Source organism: Pygocentrus nattereri, chromosome 24 (genome assembly GCF_015220715.1).
Source record: "Pygocentrus nattereri isolate fPygNat1 chromosome 24, fPygNat1.pri, whole genome shotgun sequence".
NCBI lineage: Eukaryota > Metazoa > Chordata > Actinopteri > Characiformes > Serrasalmidae > Pygocentrus > Pygocentrus nattereri.
In genome coordinates, this window is record NC_051234.1 from 24066196 (window position 1) to 24089656 (window position 23461).

Below are 23461 nucleotides of genomic sequence, written 5' to 3' on the forward strand. Positions count from 1 at the left end.
CGTCTGGGTTGCAGGGGGTGCTGGAGCTTATCCCAGCTGTCATTGGGCGAAAGGCAGGATACACCCTAGACAGACTGAAATAAATACTGACCTTTATATTTTCAAGAATCCAAAAAATAAATTGTAATGTTTCAATTAAATCATAATTTGGATATGAAAATGGTCTTTGCTGTAATAAACACATGGCTACATGAGAATTGGTGAGGTGTTGCGTTCTAGTTGCCTTTTTTCCAAAACCAGGGCCAAGTTTGCCATCTATCAATACATTTGATAACCAAAAGTACAAAAAATATCTGCACAGTTCCAGTAGCTTAGGCACTGCTGTACAAGACACTTTCTTCACCAGTTTACAGCTATTAAACTCCCAAATCATCTAAAGAACTTTAACTGTAGTTAAGAGAACCAGTTTATTGCAAAATACATTAATATTCTTCTAATTAATCTCAACAAACTTAACCTCATAAACTCTTAGACTTTAATTATATCTGTTCACACTGAATTTACCGTTTTTTTATGATCCGCATGATCATATAATATCATATATACATATATATATATATATATATATATATATATATATATATATATATATATATATATATATATATATATATACATATACATACAGACACTAACTTTTACAACTGTAAATGAAGAAGAGATTTCAAGATTATGTTCAATGTTTACCTGACTGATTTATGCCACATAATTTCCGGATTAGGGTTTTCCTCAGAAGCTGCAATGGCCCCTCTAAAATGGAGGAGAATGTGATATCAGACATAAATGCAATAACAAAAAGATATTTTTTATTCAGACCATTTTAAAGTCTCAAGGAACACAATGTCTGTATGAAAAATCTTTGACATTATTGACTGCTGGATGAAACATTTTGCAAAGTTTTAATGAAAATTTTAACATATATAATAAAATATTGTTTAATTAGGGCAAGATGGAGGCAGATGATCCCCTGTGGCGACCCCTAAAGGGAGCAGCCGAAAGAAGAAGAATAAAATATTGTTTAAAAATACTGATCAGACCTATCTGAGAACTCCCTGAGTGTAGTTCTAATATTCTAATGAGCATGTTTGATTCCTCTGTAAACCGCTCCCAGTCCACTATGTCACTCATGCTGGACTAAACGAGTGAGTGAAACAAGCACTACATCATATTTTAGACTATGTGGCTCATTAAAAATTCCTTCCAGCCCAAGAGGCTCGACCGCCTAACCGTTGTGTATACACCACATATACCGCAACAAAAGCAGCAAGGCAGGCAGGAGTAACTGATTTTGAATGAGAGCCAGAGACAGAGAGGATGTTCTCACATCCCATAGAGAATGCTGCACTGACCTGTCGAAGATTTGTTTCATTTGCATTTAAGTGAAAATGTGGGGAAAATCGCTCATAGTGGTGAGTTTACTGTGCAGTATAAAACCTATACTATACTAACCTATTTATACTGGGAGCTCAATTTTAAAACACAGTGTGGTAAAAGAAAGTGTCTTAAGACTTTGTAATCATGACCATGACAATAATAATCCAATTAAATCCGGCCTGCCTACTCTCACTTCAAAAATGCCAACCAGTGACCAGGTGAAGGTAGCAACATGGTGTGCATGCAGGGTAAGCACTGGCCCTACCACCTAAGTTAGACATAAGGATAACTGTAAGTATTCTTCATAGTGCAATGGAGAGTATTTCTTTGCCAGAGAAAGAGAGACTTTACTTTCTTCCGGATGAAATGTACTAGGGTGAGGCTGACCAGCAGGACAAAGATAAGCACGCAGCACATCAGTATCAGTACCATGGCCGAGGAGTCCGAGGAGTCTGAGCAGGCTAAAACAGAGAATTGTCATTGTATGAACCTTCCAGTGACTGGTGATGGTCAAATAAAGATGAATTAGAACCTCATCATGCAAGTATGTGTACATGTGGAACATAAACGTACAGCTTTTCACTGTAATAGGCTCACTGCAGTATGAGCCGTCCAGGTTAGTGAGGCAGCACTGGACATTGTGGTTGTGTACTTCACTGCAAGCTTTAAAGAATAAAATGTTCTTCTGGCAGAACTGGCCTGAATCTGGGAACTCCTGTAGATTGCCACTTGTCTCTTTCCACATTGCAGAGTCTGTACAGCTATGAGACCAATAAGACTTTACATGTGATTTTACATCCTCACATTAAAGAATGACTTTAAAAAGTGACTCTATGGTGCATCTTATGGAATTGTTCTTATGACGTTCTAGGAAAAGGATCAAAACTATGAAACATAATGTTTCTTACAGCTGTACAAGCACTTTTCTGATTGGAATAAAACTTGCTCTTTTCCACTGCAGCTCTACTTGATCTATGGTAATTAATACAGCATAGCTAGCTAATGCACTTCATTTTAAATAAGCTAGATTTTAACGGATAAAGTACATTGCTCTTATTTAGACTAATTACTTAATTATAAGTACATCACTCATTTTGGTATAGGTATCAGTATCAGAATGTTGTTGGTAGCGATGTATTCCTGATATATACATATACCCCTTGGTAAATATGAACACATTGAGCTGAAAAAATATTCTTAATTCCTTATCCTTTTGACCTTTTATTCAAAATATTACCAAAACTCTAATCTTCATTTAAGGTATAATGATTGAAAGAAGAAACAAAATCTTGTCATAAAATAAAGATTTTTCCTAAATCTGTTTGTGCCACAATTGTTGGCATCACTATACATTCTTAAGAGTGAAATCTAACTGAAGGACATTCTTATTTATACTTAATATATATGATATGAAACCCAGGCTAAATTCCCTCAGCCATCCATTGTTATGAGAAAGACCAGAAAATACAACAATGCGACAAAAGGCTGTTTCAGTGGGACTGTGTTCTTTGGTCAGATAAGCTCAAAATAGAGGGTTTTGGCAACAAACACCAGAGGTGAGTTTGGTGAGAATCTGAAGGATCTAGAGAGCTTCTGTATGAAGAAATGGTCTCAGACCCTTTGCCGTGTGTTCTTTAATCTCATTAAGCAGTATAGGAGAAGATAAAGGGAGCCTGCACAAAATATTACCTAAACCTTTGACTCAATGATTCATGAAAGTCAACACTGAACTGAAAACCAGCAACTTACTTAGCAGGTAAAGGACATATCTTCCAGGACAGGGCCTGGGGAAGTGAGCTGTTGGTCATGCACGTGACTTCGTGTAGATTTTGGAGTACAGTAAACTTAGGAGTATCTACAAAGTGACACAAAGAATGATTTAGACTCTGTTCTTGCCTCAGTTTGAAACTTTTCACAGTGTATTGATACCATCAGTGATGGTATCAATGATGGTTTTTTACAGTTATGTCTCTACAATATGTAGTAAATAATGTCTTCAGTTTATCTATGTGATAGTAATCTTTTTATGAGAACTCACCTGTCACACAGAGAGACAGATTCTTTGTGACTAACTTCTTATCAGCTCTCAGTTGTATCTGATACTGTCCTGGCTCTGGATTGCATAGTTTAAATGTGCTAAAGGGAAGGACAAAACCATTGGAGGGATACAGCAATGCAGCATGCTTACAGATCCAGTTTGGAAAAACTGCTTATCAACTTACTGATTATTCCAGATGTCATGAGTTTCGTCGGACTGCACTTTGGTTCCAATTGGTGTAATCCAGTCACACTGTGGTTTTGGGTAAGCGAGCACCTGGACATGGAGGCAGAAGGTCGCTTTCTCTTTCTCCCAAATTCTGACATTCTCATTCAGCTCCAGTATCTCAATTAAATCCTCCTCTGTCAGAAAACCACCAACATCATCAGGAACTTACACTGGCTAACATCACTGGTTTCATACACATATTAACTAGGCAAGAGGGGCTGGTTGAAAAAATAAAGGTGGAAAAAAAGTGTGCCATACTGTTTCACAAAGTATTAATTTTGACTATATACAGTATTTCACGTAATGTTGTAAATCACATTCTGTGAATTAAGTGTCCCATATATGCATATGTTCCAAGTATTATTATTGACTATGTAATATACACTCAGTTAAGCATATTTTGGCTGATGTTTACTAGCAATTCTTCTGTCAACACAAAACACAACTACTACTATTACTAATAAAACTTCTATTACTACTATTAATACTATTAATTATTACTGACAGCAATAGTAGTACTATCAATGCTTAAGGTATTTAAATATTTTTTGGTGTTCAAATGAATAAAGTAAGCTTACATTTATATGGGACTTTTAAATGATAGCATTGGGGTTCCTGATGAACTTCAGTGACGTAATTGTGAGTGAAGTGCTGGCAAAAGAAGAGCAGTTACATCTGCATTCATGTTTGATAGTTTTCTTAATTTTGACATGCTGTATCCACTTCTACGCCATAAATTTATCCACAAAGGCAGATTTAACTAATAATCATTCTAAATTAGAATAATAGCTAATAGTTAGTTGTAGGTAAATTGTGCGTTTGCCGTTTGCCGCATTCAAGCAGTTTTTGTACATTTTGCACGTCAGTAAGTATAGGTCTGCACAATATGATGCAAGTTTTATTATGTTGCCAGATTGGATGAGTTCCTGCCAAACTGGGTGGATTTGGTCAGCAGTTCATTATTAATGTAATAGATGAGCATTTGGGTCTAGCTTGAATTATCCAGTTCAGGTGGTTTTACTGGCTGTACAGAGTTTTGCTACAGTTGGAAATTGGAATGGCCTGTTATCTGTTTAGCAGAGTCTATGAAGGTAAGTAGGTTTTTAAAAAGGGTATGAAGGATAGTTATACTTGCAGTATTATTTGTCTTTCTGATTGTCTGGGATCATAGGTCTCACATACGACACATTAATAAAATGTTAATGTTTGTGCAAGCTGAGCAAGTTTAGATACACAACATGCAAACTATTAAGATACACATACAAGTCAAATACAAGAATTATTTTATTAAAATAGTTTCTTAGCTTTTGGTCCTTTGTAGCAGTGATAAACAGATTATCGAAGGAAAGACATCAGCAGTTAACTTACCAGAAGCTTTTTATTAATGTCATGATGGTTAAATGCTGTGTTGTTTTGTATGTGGTGGTTAAATTGTTTTTTTAGTGTTAGACTGTTTTTGATGGATATTTTTTGGCCATTATTTTCATACATTTTTGATTTTGAACATTTTTTGGCTGAAAACTATAGAAGCAATCTGGCAACCCTGCTTGTAGAAAATAATCTGTTGTGCTTACCTTGCACCTGTACCTGCGTAGCCTTTGATTGCCCGTCCTCACTTTTGCAAACATACTCTCCACTGTTATGCTCACTAACTGATTCAATGGAGAAATACTTAAACACTGAAGCATACCATAATGTTTTTAGTCCACTGAGCTAAAGTTGGGACAGGAAGAATTAAAAAATATCAGTATCAGAAACACATAACCATATTAATATTTACATATCCACTCTTCATATCTACCTTGGTGTTGTTGAAGAACCACTCCACAGGAGTTTTTTTATTATTAGCTTTACATCGGAGTGCGAGTGACTGTCCAGGATTCAGTAAAATCTGTGGAGCTTCACTCTCCCGCATGGGCTTTCCAAGTTCTAAAGCAAAAGAACAAAAGTCATAAATAATTTGTAATGTGTTTATTGAACCAGAAAGTACCCACTTGGATTGCATTACTTATTACTATGGCAGGACAAACATCTGCTGGTCAACACTTCAATTACACACTCTAAAAAGTGCACAATTTGGCCATTTGCTTCAAAATAGATACTGACTATGTTATTGACGTTACTGAGTAAAGTCTTAAGATTAATAACCAAATAAAGCTTAACTTTAGAGTTTAACTTCAAAGAAAAGTTGCTATGATATGGTTTCTCAGGTGCTCAGGTGGTTGCTTGTTGTCTATTTCATATATATATATATATGTGTGTGTGTGTGTGTGTGTGTGTATATATAGACACACACACACACACACACACACACACACACACACACACACACACACACACACACACACGTACAAGGGCCATTGTGAGGGCCACATCTCATTTGTGGCAACAGGATTTAAATTTTCCCAAAATTCCACAGTTCACTTCTTGTGGGCGAAAACACTTTCAATAGAATGCTGTATGCTGTGTGATTGATTCCTAAAGCACAAGTGCTCTGTTCCTGTATAGGCACTACGATCCTGCAGAATTTCGGCGTTTAGCTCCAAAACTCTGACCCGTGAAAACAGCATCCAAAAAAGTATAGAATAATAAAGAACAGAAAGTTGCCTTTGTCAAGCCAAATTAATAAAAAGCCTTATGGGGCATCAGATTATGAATAGGAATAATAATCTTACCGTAATGGTAAATCAGGGCGCATTCTTTTCCCTGTGAGTTTGTGGCACAACAGTTCGTGTTTGAGGTCTGGTAGTTGAAACCATCAAGTGTGCTTACAGCCATCTCCTCATCCAGATTTTTCTCTTCTTTTATATCTTGACTTTAGAGACGCAAATGTTACAGTAGAAAATCATTAGTATACATTATAAACTAATTAAATTTAGTTGGAGGAAAGCATAGCAGCAACATTTTATAGTATTGCCTGCAGCAATACAAATGAGTTTTATTGTTATTATTATTAGTTTCAAAAAGGCTCATGGGATGGTTCTCATTTCACTAGTGAAATTTTGCATATTGACTACACTGACACTTGAAAAGCAGTGAGCGAATAGACAAACAGCCTAAGTAAGATGAGAAATGAAATGAACAGGGTTAGTCGTACTAGAAAAGCACTTTGTAAATATTATGAATTATTATTATTATTTTATTAATTACTTTATTATATCACTGCTGTCAGAACAAATACTTGTATCTCTGCAAGTGCCTGTTGTTCTTTGCTTTGGCCTAATATTGCTTGGAAAAAAGTCTAGTTCTGTTGATTTACATAAAAAGTAAGAGTAGAGTATGTTTTTTCATTCTCCTGTAAGTTTCTCATTTTGGAGATACAAGCTTTTGTTCTTTGGGTCTTTGGAAAACAACAAAAGTTATAAATTCTAACGGGTGGTGTTACATATTAGAGACAAATAGAGACAATGTGCATCTTTGTGCCTGTTCACATTCATTGCCACAGTTTTCATAACTGTTTTCTAACTTTACTTTTGATACTTCAATATTACAATTGTAACAATAATGCGGTGGGCTGCTTAGTGGGATCCATCAGCGGGCTTCATTTTGACAGGAACAACAGTACAAAACACAGTCCAAAAGCAGAGTCAGGGCAGAGAAGAAAGATCCAAAAAACCAAGTCCAAAAGCAGAGAAAAAGGGCTCAGGATTACAATGATACCCTGACAACACTTCACAAAGAGAGGTAAAAGAGAGTGAAAGTATTTATAGGGGAGTGGATGAATGGAGATTGAGAACAGGTGTGTAAGAGTGCCTGTTAGAATTCAGGAGATGGTGACCTCTGCTGGGCAGTTTGGGAGTCGCACATGACATTAATTAACTTCTTAACTAAGAGGAGTATCACTACTTTAACTCAAGGGAAAGATTTTAATATATAGTTTCACCATTTCAGAGAACAAAACCACAACGCAACAATGTTGTAGACTAAACCTTCCAAGTGGAAATTAAATAATCAGGACTGTGTTCTGTGCTTACCTGCTGGGTTTGTTTCTTGTATGTAATTTTTGGTTTAGGGTTTCCTGCAGAAGCACATCTAAAACTAACAGTATGTCCTTCTCCTTCAGAGACTGTTAGCTGTGGAATCGATGGCCGCTCTAGAAATGAAGAGAATGTGATGAGGCAATGACTGAAAATAAATCAGTAAATACTTTTTTCAAGTATGCTAGCACATACTCAGAAAGTTGAAATGGTGCTGCAGTAAATAGCTGTAGGATTCACGGTAAAATACATAGGATACAAAAACTCTGGACAATAATGTTAATTTAGACAAATTATTACTGTTTGCAGAATCAACACAGAAATGATATAATTGCGATCTAAATTCAGTTACGCTGAATCACATGTCTACACCCCCCCTCCCCCCACCACAACCCAGAAGAATAAGTGGCTTAGAAAATATGTGTGTGTGTGTGTGTGTGTGTGTGTGTGTGTGTGTGTGTGTGTGTGTGTGTGTGTGAGAGAATCACATGTGAGGCTTACTCTACAGCTCTCAGTTTTCCTAACGGTAACATAATATGGTCTATTTATCAACTGGCATAGCTTCTGATATTACTTGATGTATAATAATAACTATGTTTTGTATGTAACACTGTTAACATTCAGTGGTTCTCTACATTCTTTTAATTAGAAAATAAACTAATGGCAAATTGTTGCATTGGCACCCTTCTTCTGAACAAGCTCATCTGTTTTACTGTCTACAGGAGAGCTGATTTCATGTACTTTGTTTCATTTGCATATTTCTCCAGCATTCTGTGTTAGACTGAAATGACAAAGTGTGTTCATGTATAATTAATTAGCTGGTGATGTTCTGTCTGTATAGCCTATAATTAAGTGCTATCTTTATTTTATATATATATATATATATATATATATATGTACATAATAGATTGGTGTAAATACATAAAGAGGAAAAGGCAAAGCTACAAAAATTAAATTACATGGCGTGTGAAAGAGAATTATAATGTACGTAATGTTGACATTTTTAAATTACTGTAAAATTTGAATATATCAGTCAGAAGCCCAAGGCTAGTTTTATTTTTTCTAAGGATTAGTAGTTTATCACTGGGCTTATCTGAGATGTGAATCAAGAACAAGCGTTTGACTCACTTTTTGGAGCAGTTACATGGACTGAGATGTTTACAGAATAGTTTGAGTTGCCACAGACTACAGTGTACAGTCCATCCATGTCTCTTGTAAAGCGCTGGATTGGTAGCATATTGGCTGTTTCTCTGTGGAAAGCACAAGAACACAGCTGACACCATGATCATACAACAATAATACCTACATATATAAGCAAATTCCACTCACACAAACTTCAGTCAGTATTATCTATATTCACTTTAAATGAAAAAGATAATTATGCAAACAACAATTAGAAGAACTGAACGTAATTTCCTTAGTTGTAACAGTACAAATAAGCATTAGCTTGAGCTCACGCTGACGCATTGAATTTAGAAAATCAAAATCAGTGTCTATGAGTTCTGCTGCAGCAGCCAAGGGGAACGGCCAACACCACTCGTTTCCTTTTCGATCCGATACCAAGTAATAAAAAAGCTAATATCTCGGTACTAGTACGGATATTGACACTTTTAAAAGGGGAAATTGTTGTAAGTTGAAAACCAATAAATAATAATACATCAAAAAAGTGTATTTGAAACCCTTTGCATTAGTAATTTTTACCATCATCACCATTACATGCAAAAAATCATGGCATATGCAGGTTCCCTAGTGGTTTTGGTTAGTAACAAAAATGGCTATATTTATGTTGTAGACATTGCAACCCCAGGTTGCTATCACCACCACTGTAAAGGAATCTTTTCTGATAAAAGGCATTTCAGTAGCTTACCATGATATGCTAGTCTTACCACTAGCATTAATAATTCCACAGCCACAGGGCATTATAAAAACAAAAACAAACATCCCAAGCAAAAAATTGCAGCCTACAGTAGTACCAGCTGAATTCAGTCAAGTCTCTTCAAAGACACGTACCTTTGTGCCCAGGAACATGGTGAAAAACCTCCTGAACTGTTGCCCAAGGAACGAATTTCAACTGTCTGCTCAGCTACAACTTCCAGCTGCGTTTTCTGAGAACCTTGCAGGTCCGCTTCAGCCAGGCTGCATGTAACCGTCTGCAGTGAGATAACGTACATATAATCAGAATTTTACACAATACTTTACAAAAGTCTTAGCACCTGAAGCACCTACACTGAAGGTGGACCTTTCACCAGAGGCTCACCCTGGCTGGAGAGTTGTGAAGAGTGGACTGCGTAAGATGAGCCCTAATAGGTTCTATTTTCAGTTAAATTTACACTGTTTCATTTTCTTGTTTAAATAAAACTACCATTTTACACCTGTGTTTGGCCTCTCTATGTGAGTGTGTGTATGTGTGTGTGTGTGTGTGTATGTGTGTGTGTACCTTGTGTTCTCCTTAGCTTCCCAGCCAGTGTGGCTCGGCCCCTCACCAGGCTGACACCACAACTGGTGGAGAATGTGGGCCTGTCCACAAGGACTGAGAGTGAGTCCTAGGAGTATGCTGGTAGCCGGTGTGCGTGTATTGTCTAGGGGCTTTGTTTCATGTTTTTCTATCTAAAGTCACAAGGATATGCAGAGAAAACGGAAGAAACAACAACACAACTGGCGTAATCTGAGTAGACTCTTGTGGGTACCCCTCAACCTGCTGTGGTGGGACTTTGTGATGAAAGCATACAACCTGGAGGACGCTGAAAAACTTAAATTAGATTGCTGCCAACCCCAACTGGAAGAAATACCATGCAGCTCAGTAGGAATATGTGGGGAATATGTGGGGAAGGCTTTATGTTGCTGATGAATCTTTCCAAACAAAGGTGACTCCAAACACAAGGGTGAGCCACAGCCTTTCGCAGTTGAGACCTGGACCACTGAAAGGTATCCAAAATTCACCAAATGAAGGAGTGGTGCAGACAAAATGTCACGCCTACTTCTTGGCCCGGGGCTATGCTGCCTTTCCTGTGGTTGCTGTGGGGGTTTCCTGTACAGAAGCTGCTCATACCCACTCCCTTCCTATGTTGAACTGCCTCTCAATCACCACCCCCGTTCCTTAGCTCCTCTGTCTGGGTCGAACATGAGGCGTAGTGAAGCGGCCTCGCTGCAGAACAGGAGGCAGGGCCAGGGTGGCTGAATTTGGGGCTCGTTTCCTGCCTTTGAGGCTCTTGTGGCCCCCGTTGTCATCATCCTCACTCTGGCGACTGATGTCCTCCTCCCACCGTCACTAGTGTCCCTCAGTAGTGTTCGGGAATTGGGCACCGCCTTCCTGCTGGCTCTCGCGGCCGTCATCGGGGGCTTGGGATATGGGTGCATGCCATGTGGGCAAACATTTTTGCAAAAATAAAATTTCTTAGTTTCATTTAATTTGTTGACTTTGTACTACTTTCAATAAAATATAGATTTGAATGATTTGTATTTAATTGCATTCTGTTTATATTTAGATTCAGCACAGCATCCAAACTTTTTTGGAAATAAAGGTCTATTTAAATGTTGAAGTTTTGGTGTAAATTTGCAGACAACCTTTTACAGAAAGAAGAGTCTGTATTTTTCCACTCTGCATTGATGGCATCAAACAGTTAAAAAAAACACTGCCAAACTAGTTTGTGTTTAATGTAAGACCAAATGTTGTCTATAGGGTTTAAATCTGGACTATTAGTTTAAATCTGGATATTAGTGTTTTTCTGACCAAATAAACACTTACTGCCCAGATAAACAACTCTTTCACTCTGATTTTCACAGGAATTTTCCTTATATGCAAAAGTTACAAACCACTTTGCAGACGACTCAGCTGTCTAAAAATGTCATAGAGAAGTGAGGACGTTATTGTAATTTTAAGGCAGCTGTGGTGAGTTCCACACTTCTGCATTTGACAATAAAAGGTCAGTTCTGCTTTTATTTCTCATCATCTTTATGACCCCATGTCCAAATTCAGAAAATTTGACATTTCAAAATACTGGAACACGTCTTAAGCTGGATCCCCAGTGTTTGCTCATTTATTTGTAGAACTTTTTATTGCATCCTTCTAGTTGACTGTGGCTTTTTTTAAAAATTGGTATTTAAAAAAAAACATAGTAAGTACCTAACCTTTTGTCACAGTTTACTCACAATACTGCATTAAAAAATTATATATATATATGTTTTCAATGTCACAAAGACACAAAAGACTGAATGTCATTTTTAAGTAGAGGTACACGTGTAAAATATTTACCATAAAATAATAATTTAAAAATAATCTTTACTGCCTATAAAATACAGGATTATTGCTTGTACACATGTAGTTTGTGACTGCAAACATACATGTATTTTTGAGACTAAGCCAATTTTTCTCATTCATGCTGTGTGGGATCCAAGTTTTTACCTTTTTGAGTGATAGGAGTTCTGTCTGCTCCTCCTTCTGCTGTGCTGTGGCTGTTGCGATTGTTTACAAGCTTCGCTCAGAGGAGGGAAGGTATCAAGTGATCAGAGCGTCAGCACAGTGGGAATCAGAGCTGATTTACATCATTAAAATCTTTGCAGCTCGCTTGACTAAATTGCTGTGGTGGGATTTCAAAATGTCGACTGTAATGTTACTGTGTATATTTAATATCGCGGCATACCAAATTACTGAACACCGGCACATGACTAGTAACTACATCTACGTCTTATCAGTGAAGATGTTCTACTCCATCTTAAACGCATACAAGAATCAAAGAGCACAATTAAAAACTATGACACATTTTTTTTTTACATTTTCTGTGGAGAGGCAGGACAGGTGATGCACGTCTCCATCCAGCAGCCCGTCACTGTGGACATACCACTGCAGTACAAGAAACACTACAATGCAAAAGAAGACACAAAGTTTAACCTTTTAGAAAATGCCATGAACTGAAATACTCATACAAACAAAGAGACACTAACTCTGTATCCCACCACCAGCAATAAGAGCATGACTGTGAGACCTGCTGTTCTATTATTTTTATACTACACTACTACTACTGTAAGATATGGGTTAAATTGCTGCAGAAATGAAGCGGTGGCACAGTCAGAAATGTCTGTCAGATATATTTGAAGCTAGTCAAGCTCACTCAGGCAGAAGCTGAGCTGTGAAAGCGGAGATCTCGGCAGGTTTAGCAGTTATAATAAGTTGATAATAACGCTGCTTTCTTCCGTTCATTTGAAAACAAATAAAGATGACTGTTTGGATAAGGTTTCTTGTGTGTGCTGGTGAAGTCTTCTTTCTTTCTACTCTAAACTCTCTCTGTAGTTGAATGTGAAATTTAACCACGCTTTCTTCTAAAGGGTTCTTGACCTGATACACGCATCATTTATTTTTACTCTGTAACATTAATAAAATGGAAGTAGTGAAATAGAAGAACTTCTTTAAAATTAACTTAAGTAAAAGTACTATGGTTTAATTTAACTCCAAAATGTACAGTTAAAGGGAAACAGTTAAACAGCTAAAAAAAAAACAGCACAATTAAAGGTCAAAGGTGTTAGAGACCATCACACAATTACACGAAGAAATGAACAGCGTTTCAACAGCCTCACATTAATATAGCTATATCTAATACACAGATCTATTAAACTCTCTTTCCATTTGACCTCATCCCACACGAATGTTTCTGTGTGTGTTTAATTTGAGTGTGTTGAAATGTTGACGCTGATCATTTCATCCTGTAATGGTGTGATGATCTCTAACACCGCAGCTTGTCGTGGGAGCAGACAGCGGCCAGGCTGCGCCTGTATCTCTGTTACATATGATGGTTAGAAAGTGCCGTTTAGTGAAGATTGTGGTTGTAGTTTATTGTCTTCCTTCATTTCACTACCAAACAGATCTGATGAGCATCTCTGTTCATTAACTTATCTAACTCGTCAAAACCCGTCAGTCTCGGGGAGCTGTTAGTTACTCCTGCACAGGACAGACAACACGATCTGTATCTACTACACGAATAATAAAAAAAACAAAACAATCTGTGTTCCCTTAAAAATGAAACACGACAACTATTAAAAGAAAGCGAGAAAACAAATTGGAAAATCGTGATCAGGAATAAAAGAAAACGTATGTACGAACTGCAAAACGTTCGCTCGAATTAATGAATTATTTTACCTCCGTCCCCACCGGTTTCTGACAAGGTGATCTGCAGCTCTACTGCACGCAGGTTTAGACTTGGTTGTTGGTTTTACATCATCTGTGCATTTCAGTGGGTTTCTACTAACACCACAGGCTCCTCATCAATGGTAACGTTTTACGTTTTTAAACAGTACCCGCACTTTACACACGGCCCATTACTTTCTTCTGTGCCAGCAGCCCCCATTTCCGGTGTATTATCGATTTGTCCTACTTCGTCGAGACGTCCTACCGTAGCGTATATTTATAGATCGTATCTATCGATATGTGCTACCGTGTCGAAAAATAATACCGCGACTAATTTGTGATATTAGGGGTAGCACATATCGATAGGCTAAAAATACAGTGTCAGATCCTCCTACCCGTATTATATTAGGGGTAGCACATATCGATAGGCTTGGGAACTTGTGCCATACTTTTCTAACATTTCTGCGGCGTTAACAAATGTCTAAAATGCAAATTACTTTTGCGTTTACAGTAAATATACAGTAGTAATAGTGTAAAGTATTAAATTAATTAAAAGCAATAAACACTCACCATTAATTACACACTTTCTAACCAAGGTAGCAAGAATTGATGAGCCTTCCTACAAATTAGCTTAGAAAGCGATGTACGCATGCGCAGTAAATCGAAGTAGGACAGCTCGATGAGTAGCACAGTTCGACACCGGCTATTGTGGTCAAATGTTCTCAGCGAAGGGGAGATATCTTGTACTCCGACGAAATATAATGACTGTAGTTTGTTCTCTGTTCCACCACGATGTATTAAAATGTCATTTCAACGATTTTAGGCCGCTGTTTGTGAGTAATACTAGGAGCGAAGACGAATTATCTGCTAAATATAATATCGTAGTTACCTTACCGAGCTAGTCAAAACCACTTCCCCCACTACTCGGTGCAACACAAACGGGCTAATGAACCGGAGGCACAAAAGTCGACATTACCGACGTTTTTGCCGACTTTACTCTGTTTACCTATGTAGAACTGCAGTGTATACACGTTAATACTATATTTTATTATTATTATTATTATTATTATTGTGCAATAGGCTGTAGACAGACTGTATTGCCCTACTTTCCTCCAAGCTGTAGGTCAGTCAGCTTTATTGGAAAAAGTTTAAACAAAGCTTTTCGCATTCTGGCTACTTACCCACAACAGCTGGATGTCTTCTTACCTGCACCGTTGGGTGCATAACAGCAGGCCAGAGCAGCATTCAGGACCACAAAATGGTGTGTCAATAGGATAGAGGCACAAGGATTTTCTGGGCCTTTCTCTTTGTCTTCCTCTCTCTCACTCACTCACTCACCCACTCTTACATTGCAGACTTCTACATGCAGATGTATGGAGCTTCAGAAAATTCTACAAGATCCTTCTGGGCAAAAAACGATTTTGTTGAGTTCAAGATTGAGGCTAGTCCTGCTGCAAGGTAACCTGTGCCAGTTCAGTTTGATTATGTAACCCATGATGTCATGCAGTTCAGACATTATCCTCTGTTTCTCAACAGGAAATAAATTCCCCACATTCTATTATATCGCCACTCCTCGGCCTGCACTGTTAATGCTCAGACCAGATGGACTCCCGTGCTCATTGGAGACATGCTTTTCTTGTTTTTCATAGACATCAGCATTCTAAGATGAGCTTCTGCACATCAGTGTTGAATTCATTATCATCATATTTGTTATTTAGACTTGGGGTAACATCGAGAGGGATCCTCATTTTCCATGCAGCCCAGTGTCACAATGAACGATAACAGATTAAGAAAAAGACTTGTAAACAAAAACAATGACAATAAAATAAGGCAATGAATAAAACAAGCCATGAAAAGAAAAAGAAGATTGAAACTACAAATTAAGAAAATAATTAAAACCAACAATGAAAAACAATAAGGGTTAATCAACTAGCACAGTAAAATCAATGAGAGAGTTTCCAAAACCCTAGGGGAAATGTGTGGTTCAAGCTTTAGACTGTCCAGTTCCACATTTCAGCTCAGTGGTGCAGCATAGCTAAAAGCAGATGTTCCCAGCTCAGTAAAAGCTCAGGGGACCTGTACTGTAATAAAATTGTTTGAGTGGATTTAGCAGTAGATTCATAGTGAGATGGAATGTGATATACGGTGACCACCACCAGCCAGCAGCAGGTTGACAATATTGAGCTACTGTGCAAGTCTCCTACAATAAATCTCAGAGCAAAATGGTACATAGAATCCAGAGGCTTCAGAGTGCTAGCTGAGGCCTTTCTGGACAGCATATCTCCATAAACAAGAACAGACAGGAAAGTTGCTTCTGTGATCATTTTCCTGCTGTGCACAGGGAGCTGCGTTTCTATTAAACAAGTCAAGATTCTTCATGATTATTGCCATTCTCTTTTGACTGCTCTGATCCACAAGCTCTTGTCATCGACAATGTTGTCAATCTACCTGATCATTATTTGTTATTCAAGTCATTCTCCTTTTCAAAACCCATAAAGATGATGGACATTTGGGTGAAACTAGAACAGCAAAGCCTAGCGCCAAGTGTCATGCTGTCCAAGGTCACTAAAGTCACTTGTTCTGCCAATTACAAGAACATTTACTGACAAAGTGAAATACCTATAGATGAAATATGTTACATTTACACAGTTTTGAATTTGATTTTATATATTCCATATGTCACTATTGATATATGTTTATATAAATGATGTACAGTTAAACAATAAAGTAGGTATATCTCATTCATAACCATTGCTTATGTCCATATATCCCTCACCTGGGTAAGCACCCTACACTATACCAATAAGAGTCCTTGGGCAAGATTCCTAACACCACCTTCGCCTACCAGTGTAAAATGATCAAATTGTAAGTCGCTCTGGATAAGAGCGTCAGCCAAATGGCATAAATGTAAATGTAAAATGTAAATATTTCTATTTTCTGATACTGTGCTGACCAAGCACCTCTGTGCTTTGGCCAATAGAGGACAGCACAAGCTTATATATTATTACATACACATTTTATTAGAAACTGCTGTTTTGTACTTCTACTCACTGGTCACTTTATGAGCTTTGCATTATTAATAGATGGCCTGTTAGGTGTACAATTACAGACTGCAGCCCCCTGTTTCGGCACAATTTATCAGCTCTCCTTCAACCTCTTTCACCTTTGGTCAGTTTCTGCCCACAAGATATAATTTGGGTAGTGGATTCTCAGCACAGGAGTGATGTATATATGGTAGTGTGTGTGGTTCTAGTGTGAGTATATCAGGCACAGCAGTGTGGTTGAAGTTTTAACATGCTACTGCTAAGTTAAGAGTGGGACACCAAACAAAAATATCCATGTCGAGTGTGGCTCTGTGGATACTGACCACTGATGACGAGCTAGAGGATGACTAACACGAACTGTATGTCAACAGATAAGATACAGAATCTAACTGTCCACCAACAAGGTTCAGAGGGAAATCCGACAGTTTTTTCTGCATTTCTTATAATTAATATAACTTATAATGGTTAAAATGCTGCTTTCCAGTGAAACTGAGTCAGAATATTGGTGGTGACAGGAACCAGATGTCTGAAGAGTTTTTATGCCTCTAAACGCTCCCTCATAGAAAGAAATAAGAAGGAAACAAATACCTGATGCATGATGCTTTATTTTAGGATAGTATTAAGATTAGCTTTTGGCCTAAAGCATTTTTAATCCGCTCATGGAAGTTCGATACATGCAGGATGTTGAAAAGCAAAATAGTCCCCAAAACAGAAAGTATTTTTTTCCTTCAGATTTATCACTATTTTATCATCATCAACATTACATGTACAAACTTGGAAGATGTGTAGGTTCACTGGAGATTTTGAATAGTAAATAAAGAAACTATATTTGTGTTGTAGTCGTGACCCCTGGTTCCTATCACCACCACTATAAAGGAATCAGAGATGGTAGGTTTCTCTACAGTTCACCATTTCACATTTAAGCACTCTGACTGACTTTGTTTACATTGTAATGATTGAATTATGCAGAAATTTTAAAAGTTGGTGGTATTAACAGATAACATGTTGATTATAGACAGGTAAAGCCATTATTTTATCCAATTTTATCAGAAAAAAAATTTAGTAAGCACCAGCTGACATTGGAATAAACATGAGTTTGCCATTACTTAATGGCCCATAACCCACCCTACTGTCACCTGAAGATGGACAGACTGACCCAAAGGCAGGGTTGGGCAGAATACCTTGAAAAAGTAGCGACGGCTAAATACTGAATACACTGCCCTGCATGTATTCAGTAATGTATTCAGTTACAATACATAAAAAAGTAACATATTTGTAGGGAAAACTCTGCTGTTGTCATATTTATTTAATTCATACTCTTCCTCACTTCTACTGACGGCAGTTTTCTTCATCTAATTCTTCTGTTAATATGTTTCATGAAAAATTAACTTATTTAAAATTCACATTATTACAGCTCTTATCACTTCTATCACTGCCCATGACCCATTGTCATCTCATGAACAAAACAATTTGCCATATCCCAATAACAAAATCTTGCAAACTTGACTATATAGCGGGTAACTATGTGATTTTCAGTTAATAACATGTTTTTACTTTCCACACATCTACACATTATTATTATTGGTTAAGTTCCGTCATGTCTCAAAACGGTTAGTAAAGCTGAGACCAATAACTGATCATCACATTGGTTTATCAGTCTACTCAGGCTTTAGCAGGAACTTCACACCATGTTTGCTGATTTTGAAATAGTTACTAAACAACACTGACATGTTTCTTTTAAAGATTTTACAATTTAATGGGTAAATATTCTTAAAATATTCTCCTAAAAATGTAAAAAGCGACTGTATTCTGAATTCTGCCTTTACAAAATATATCTTGGACTGCATACAGATAGACAGATTTATTATTTATTGATGTCAACCTATTTCTTGTAACAATTTCAATAATTTAGCCTGATTTGCACGAGTGGAACATTTTTATTATTCCAGTCTGAATTTCACGCCTTCATGTCGTAATAACTGTGTATAAAGACTTGCATTCATTTCAGTCTTATTTGTAAAACGATTTTAAGGATTTTGAATATTTGCTTGTGATGTCTGTGATAATGACTGTCCGAGTTCAGAGTTTAGTAGTATTGGTACTGCGCTCAGCGTGTGGCTGCAGTATTTGGCGCAGGCGCAGTGAGCAGATCTTCTTCACCTCCTCTATCCCGCGCTCTCGCTCCTGCGCGCGCTCCCGGTTCACTCTTTCCCGAAGCGCGCGCCCGATCGACTCCACGCTGTTGGCGCGAGCGCAGATCACGAACGGGAAGCCGAAGCGCTGCCGGTAGCGCGCGCACAACTCCAGCAGCAGCGTGCGCTCACCGGAATCCATGCAGACCAAGCCGGCCGCGCGCTGCTCGTCTACAGAGTCGCGAGTCAGAGAGACAGCGGGGAGAGAGAGATCAGGATGACAGCGGAGTATCCCCTCTTTACCTGAGAGAGAGAGAGAGAGAGAGACAGAGAGAGAGAGAAAGACAGACAGAGAGGGAGGCAGAGAGAGAGAGAGAGAGAGAGAGAGAGAGAGAGAGAGAGAGAGAGAGAGAGAGAGAGAGCGAGGGAGAGACACAGAGAGAGAGAGAGAGAGAGAGAGAGAGACAGACAGAGAAAGAGGGAGGTAGAGAGAGAGCGAGAGAGATACACAGAGAGAAGGGGAGAGAGAGACACAGACAGTGAGAGAGAGACAGACAGAGGCACAGACAGACAGAGAGATAGAGAGAGACAGAGAGAGACACAGAGAGACAGAGAGACACAGATAGAGAGACAGAGAGAAAGAGAGAGAGAGACAGAGAGAGAGAGACACAGATAGAGAGAGAGACAGAGAGAGACACAGAGAGAGAGATAGACAGAGAGAGACACAGAAGGGGAGAGAGATAGAGAGAGAGACAGAGAGACAGATAGAGAGAGACACACAGACAGAAAGATAGATATAAAGACAGACAGAGAGAGAGAGAGAGATAGAGACAGAGAGAGAGACAGACAGACAAAGAGACACAGATAGAGAGACAGAGAGAGAGACAGACACAGAGAGAGAGAGAAAGAGAGAGAGACAGTGATTGAGAGAGAGAGACAGAGAGAGAGACAGATAGAGACAGAGAGAGAGAGGGAGACAAACAGAGAGAGACAGAGACAGAAACAGAGAGAGAGACACAGAGAGAGACAGAGACAGAAACAGAGAGAGAGAGAGACAGAGAGAGAGAGGATGTGAAGGAGTGAAAAAGATGACTGCATACCAAAGTTCTGGCTTGTAAAATGACTATTTAATGTCTTTACTGGCATTACTGCTACTGAGTGCTGATTGGTTAGCATTACTGCTACTGAGTGCTGATTGGTTAGCATTACTGCTACTGAGTGCTGATTGGTTAGCATTACTGCTACTAAGTGCTGATTGGTTGGCATTACTGCTACTGAGTGCTGATTGGTTGGCATTACTGCTACTGAGTGCTGATTGGTTAGCATTACTGCTACTGAGTGCTGATTGGTTAGGTTGAGGGAAGCGTTCTTCGCACTGACATGAACATACATAAGCGCTCAACAATATAACATATTAAAATTTGTTATGCTGTTCTGTGTTCAGGAAATGAATTCATTCTTCTATATAAAATATTTAAGTGTTTACAAACTGTGATTTTCCTCAAGTGCCCCATAGTAACCTATACATTTTGGACTCTTTCAGGATCGCCATGTAGCATCTGACAACCCCAGACATGATTCTCCCTACAAATTCTGTGGCAGCTCAGCCAAGGGAATGAAATTTAACGTTTATTGAAAGATGCTTTGAAAATTTGGTTACAATATAAAGTGAAGTACTTTTTTCTCCTTTTGAAATATTGCAAGATGAGACAGGAAAATGTATAATAAATTTAAATTAGTGTTTGCTGTGGAGAAGTCATACATGAACCTAAGGTCACAATGCCCAATGCCATGCATCAGCTAGAAACTGGGCTGTGGACAGTGTGCGAACTACCCCTTGTTATTCGGAGGTCCCATGTTGCCTTGTTAATCCAGCGTTGGCTGGCAGCCGGCTGCTTCAACAGCAACAAAATGTTTTAACAATTCTTCTGGAAGTGTGTTCTCCTAGTCTGGTAATGCACTCTTCCACACATTAACTGAGATATTATACATCTTGAGAAATGAGTAACAGTTCACTCTTTCCACCAAACTCTTGGGATAATTGGGCCAGTTTTCAGATTTACAAGTATGCTACAGCATTTTTCAGAGTCCCGGGAATAGATACAGTTGCTAGGCCAAAAAGGACCAAATTGGTCAACCATGCTACAGCGCCACCCTGAGGCAGACTTCTTCTGCATGTCTAGTTAGTTTAGAATACCAACGTTTAGAATACCAAAGACAACTGCAGGTAAAGCAACAAAACAATGACAGCATAATGTTATAATATGTTTATTTTCAGAGACCCCCCGCAATTTCTAGACATATTAAGACATTCAAGGGGTCCAAGAAGTTAATTAGGGGTTCCAGACTCCCCAGGACCACCTGTATTTCACATCTTCACTGTGGAGCAGGAGAACTGCTTTCTGGAGTGATAGAGCTCCATTCAATGCTTTTGGGATGAGTTGAAATGGAATTTAGGACTAATCATCCAACATTAGCACCTGACCTCACTAAGGCTTTTGCAGTAAAACGTAAACAGCCCTCATTGCTTCAGCCCTCATGTCTCAAGGCAACACCTCAGGGTCAAATGTGAGGCATAGTCTGGTGGCCACGGTGCTACAGTCATGAGTTCCCTTAATGACTGACTGAGGATCTGAAACTAAAGATAATTGACTCTTATAAACCAAGAGTAGATTTGAAAGATATCTCAACACTGTTTGTGATCTTCACGGTCTGAAATGTCATTAAAAATGGAAGAAGGAACTGCTCATGTCAAGCTAAGATCTGGAGGTGCATGAAATAGCTTTGAAAAAGTATTCAGACACTGGTCAGATATGCAAAGCAAAACCACATCACTACCTTGGAGCTACAGGAACAACTGGCTAGCGTGTGAATAGTGATGTACTGGCCCATTGTGCAGTGCTGTCAAACAGATATCATCTGCATGGACGGGTCAATGGAAAGAAACTTTTTGATCCCATTACAAAAAAGTCAACATCAATGTATACAAAAAAATACACTATAATGCCAAAAGTATTCGCTCGTCTGCCTTCACATGCATATGAACTTGAGTGACATCCCATTCTTAATCCATAGGGCTTAATATGATGTCGGCCCATGCTTTGCAGTTATAACAGCTTCAACTCTTCTGGGAGGGCTTTCCACAAGGCTTAGGAGTGTGTTTATGGAAATTTTTGACCATTCTTCCAGAAGCGCATTTGTGAGGTCTCCGCTCTAATTCAAATTGAGGTCAGTAAAGTTCTTCCACACCAAACTCACTCATCCATGTCTTTATGGACCTTTCTTTGTGCACTGGTGTGCAGTAATGTTGGAATAGTCCCGAAACTGTTCCCACAAAGTTGGGAGCAAGAAATTGTCGAAAATCTCTTGATCTGCTGAAGCATTAAGGGTTCCTTTCACTGGAACTAAAGGGCTGAGCCCAACTCCTATAAAAAAAAAACCCACACCATAATCCCTGCTGCACCAAACTTTACACTTGGCACAATGCAGTCAGACAAGGCTGGACTTGTTGCACAGGTGGCATCCTATCACGGTACCATGCTGGAATTCACTGAACTCCTGAGAGCGACCCATTCTTTCACAAATATTTGTAGAAGCAGCCTTCAGAAGACCCTGAGAGTTTCCTGCTGGTTTACTCATAGAAACCCCCTCCTCACACATCTACTACACTGTCAAAAAGGGTGTGCAATTGTATTTAACACATTTTCTGTTAACACATTTTGTTTCAAGATAGTTTGTGCTATGCTGTTATCTAACACATTTTGTGTTAAAAGTAACACAAAATGTGTTCTTAACAAGATACATAGATGTGTCTAGTAAGACACCTATGCGTACATAAATAAAACCTTTGAAACAATGTATAAACAATCATTTCACAAATGCTCACACATAATAGTCAAGTACAGGTCTTACAATGAACAATAGCTACTTTTAGTTAAAAACTAAATGTTGTACTTTTTTATTTTAAATTTTCCCAGTTTAATTTCTAATTTGATTTTAGTTTAATTTCCATTTTAAATGTATTGTTTTAATTATGTTTTTAATGTCTATTCCCTATTTTTATGTGACTGTATTTAATAATTTGTAAAGCATGAATGATAGCAGTGTATTAAAGGTGCTATATAAGTAAACTTACCTTGCCTTTAGTCAGTAATAATGTATTTAGCAATTAATTTGTGCTCTGATCCCTCCTCAGGCATGAACTTTAAATTCTGAGAGTGTAAGTATTTGTGCTTTGCTGAAAACATGAAAATTCTTTACACTATTTGCTGTTCATAAGGTTAAGAGATGGGTGAAGGCCTACCTGACTCAGGCAGACTGTCGATAAAATCTGAAATCTGAGCCTCAATGTCTGCGATGCCTCTGAATGGGTGGTTTGACCATATTGCAGCCAGAATGATGGGACATTTCTCAACCACATTGCCAAAAATTTCTAGAAATTCTTCATATGTGAGAGCATTCACAGCATTGATGTCCATGGTGTCGTCGTCTCTCACACAATATCGAGCGATAAGAGCAGAAAGAAGTCCCAGGGTTAACGGCCGCAGGAG

The 23461-nt window shown here is 38.3% G+C and overlaps 2 protein-coding genes across 7 annotated transcripts; both read right to left on the reverse strand.

Moving 5' to 3' along the window:
- Positions 1–16: 16 nt before the first annotated feature.
- LOC108442205 (receptor-type tyrosine-protein kinase FLT3-like) lies at positions 17–15202 on the reverse strand. 6 transcript variants are annotated; one of them, XM_037534233.1, is made up of 15 exons: positions 14917–15202; positions 12389–12474; positions 12020–12089; positions 9628–9767; positions 8746–8867; positions 7615–7733; positions 6316–6455; positions 5442–5569; positions 5215–5353; positions 3597–3774; positions 3413–3510; positions 3124–3229; positions 1726–2135; positions 688–750; positions 17–74 (listed from the first exon to the last, which is right to left on the reverse strand). In XM_037534233.1, the coding sequence occupies exons 7-15, from the start codon at positions 6416–6418 to the stop codon at positions 40–42; spliced, it is 1260 nt and encodes a 419-aa protein (XP_037390130.1). In that variant the 5' UTR covers positions 6419–6455; positions 7615–7733; positions 8746–8867; positions 9628–9767; positions 12020–12089; positions 12389–12474; positions 14917–15202; the 3' UTR covers positions 17–39. The 6 variants fall into 6 exon arrangements, 5 of the variants coding, with proteins under 5 accessions (XP_037390130.1, XP_037390129.1, XP_037390128.1 ...); XM_037534232.1 differs by lacking the exon at positions 12020–12089; XM_037534231.1 differs by lacking the exons at positions 12020–12089; positions 12389–12474; positions 14917–15202 and adding an exon at positions 10055–11076.
- A 3423-nt stretch (positions 15203–18625) lies between these two features.
- Positions 18626–23422, reverse strand: urad (ureidoimidazoline (2-oxo-4-hydroxy-4-carboxy-5-) decarboxylase). The gene is made up of 2 exons (XM_017722120.1): positions 23215–23422; positions 18626–19214 (listed from the first exon to the last, which is right to left on the reverse strand). Exons 1-2 carry the CDS (start codon positions 23387–23389, stop codon positions 18859–18861), a joined length of 531 nt encoding a protein of 176 aa, XP_017577609.1. The 5' UTR covers positions 23390–23422; the 3' UTR covers positions 18626–18858.
- Between the last annotated feature and the right edge of the window lie 39 nt (positions 23423–23461).

Excerpts from the sequence above, each read along its gene's own strand:
- urad (XM_017722120.1), bottom strand. The coding sequence starts at position 23,389 with ATGGACATCAATGCTGTGAATGCTCTCACATATGAAGAATTTCTAGAA. Across the intron at positions 19,215-23,214 it reads CGACAGTCTGCCTGAGTCAG|GTAAAGAGGGGATACTCCGC; the intron begins GTAGGCCTTCAC and ends TCTCTCTCTCAG.
- LOC108442205 (XM_037534232.1), bottom strand. The coding sequence starts at position 6,418 with ATGGCTGTAAGCACACTTGATGGTTTCAACTACCAGACCTCAAACACG. Across the intron at positions 5,570-6,315 it reads CGCCCTGATTTACCATTACG|AACTTGGAAAGCCCATGCGG; the intron begins GTAAGATTATTA and ends CTTTTGCTTTAG. Across the intron at positions 3,230-3,412 it reads TCTGTCTCTCTGTGTGACAG|ATACTCCTAAGTTTACTGTA; the intron begins GTGAGTTCTCAT and ends GTCACTTTGTAG.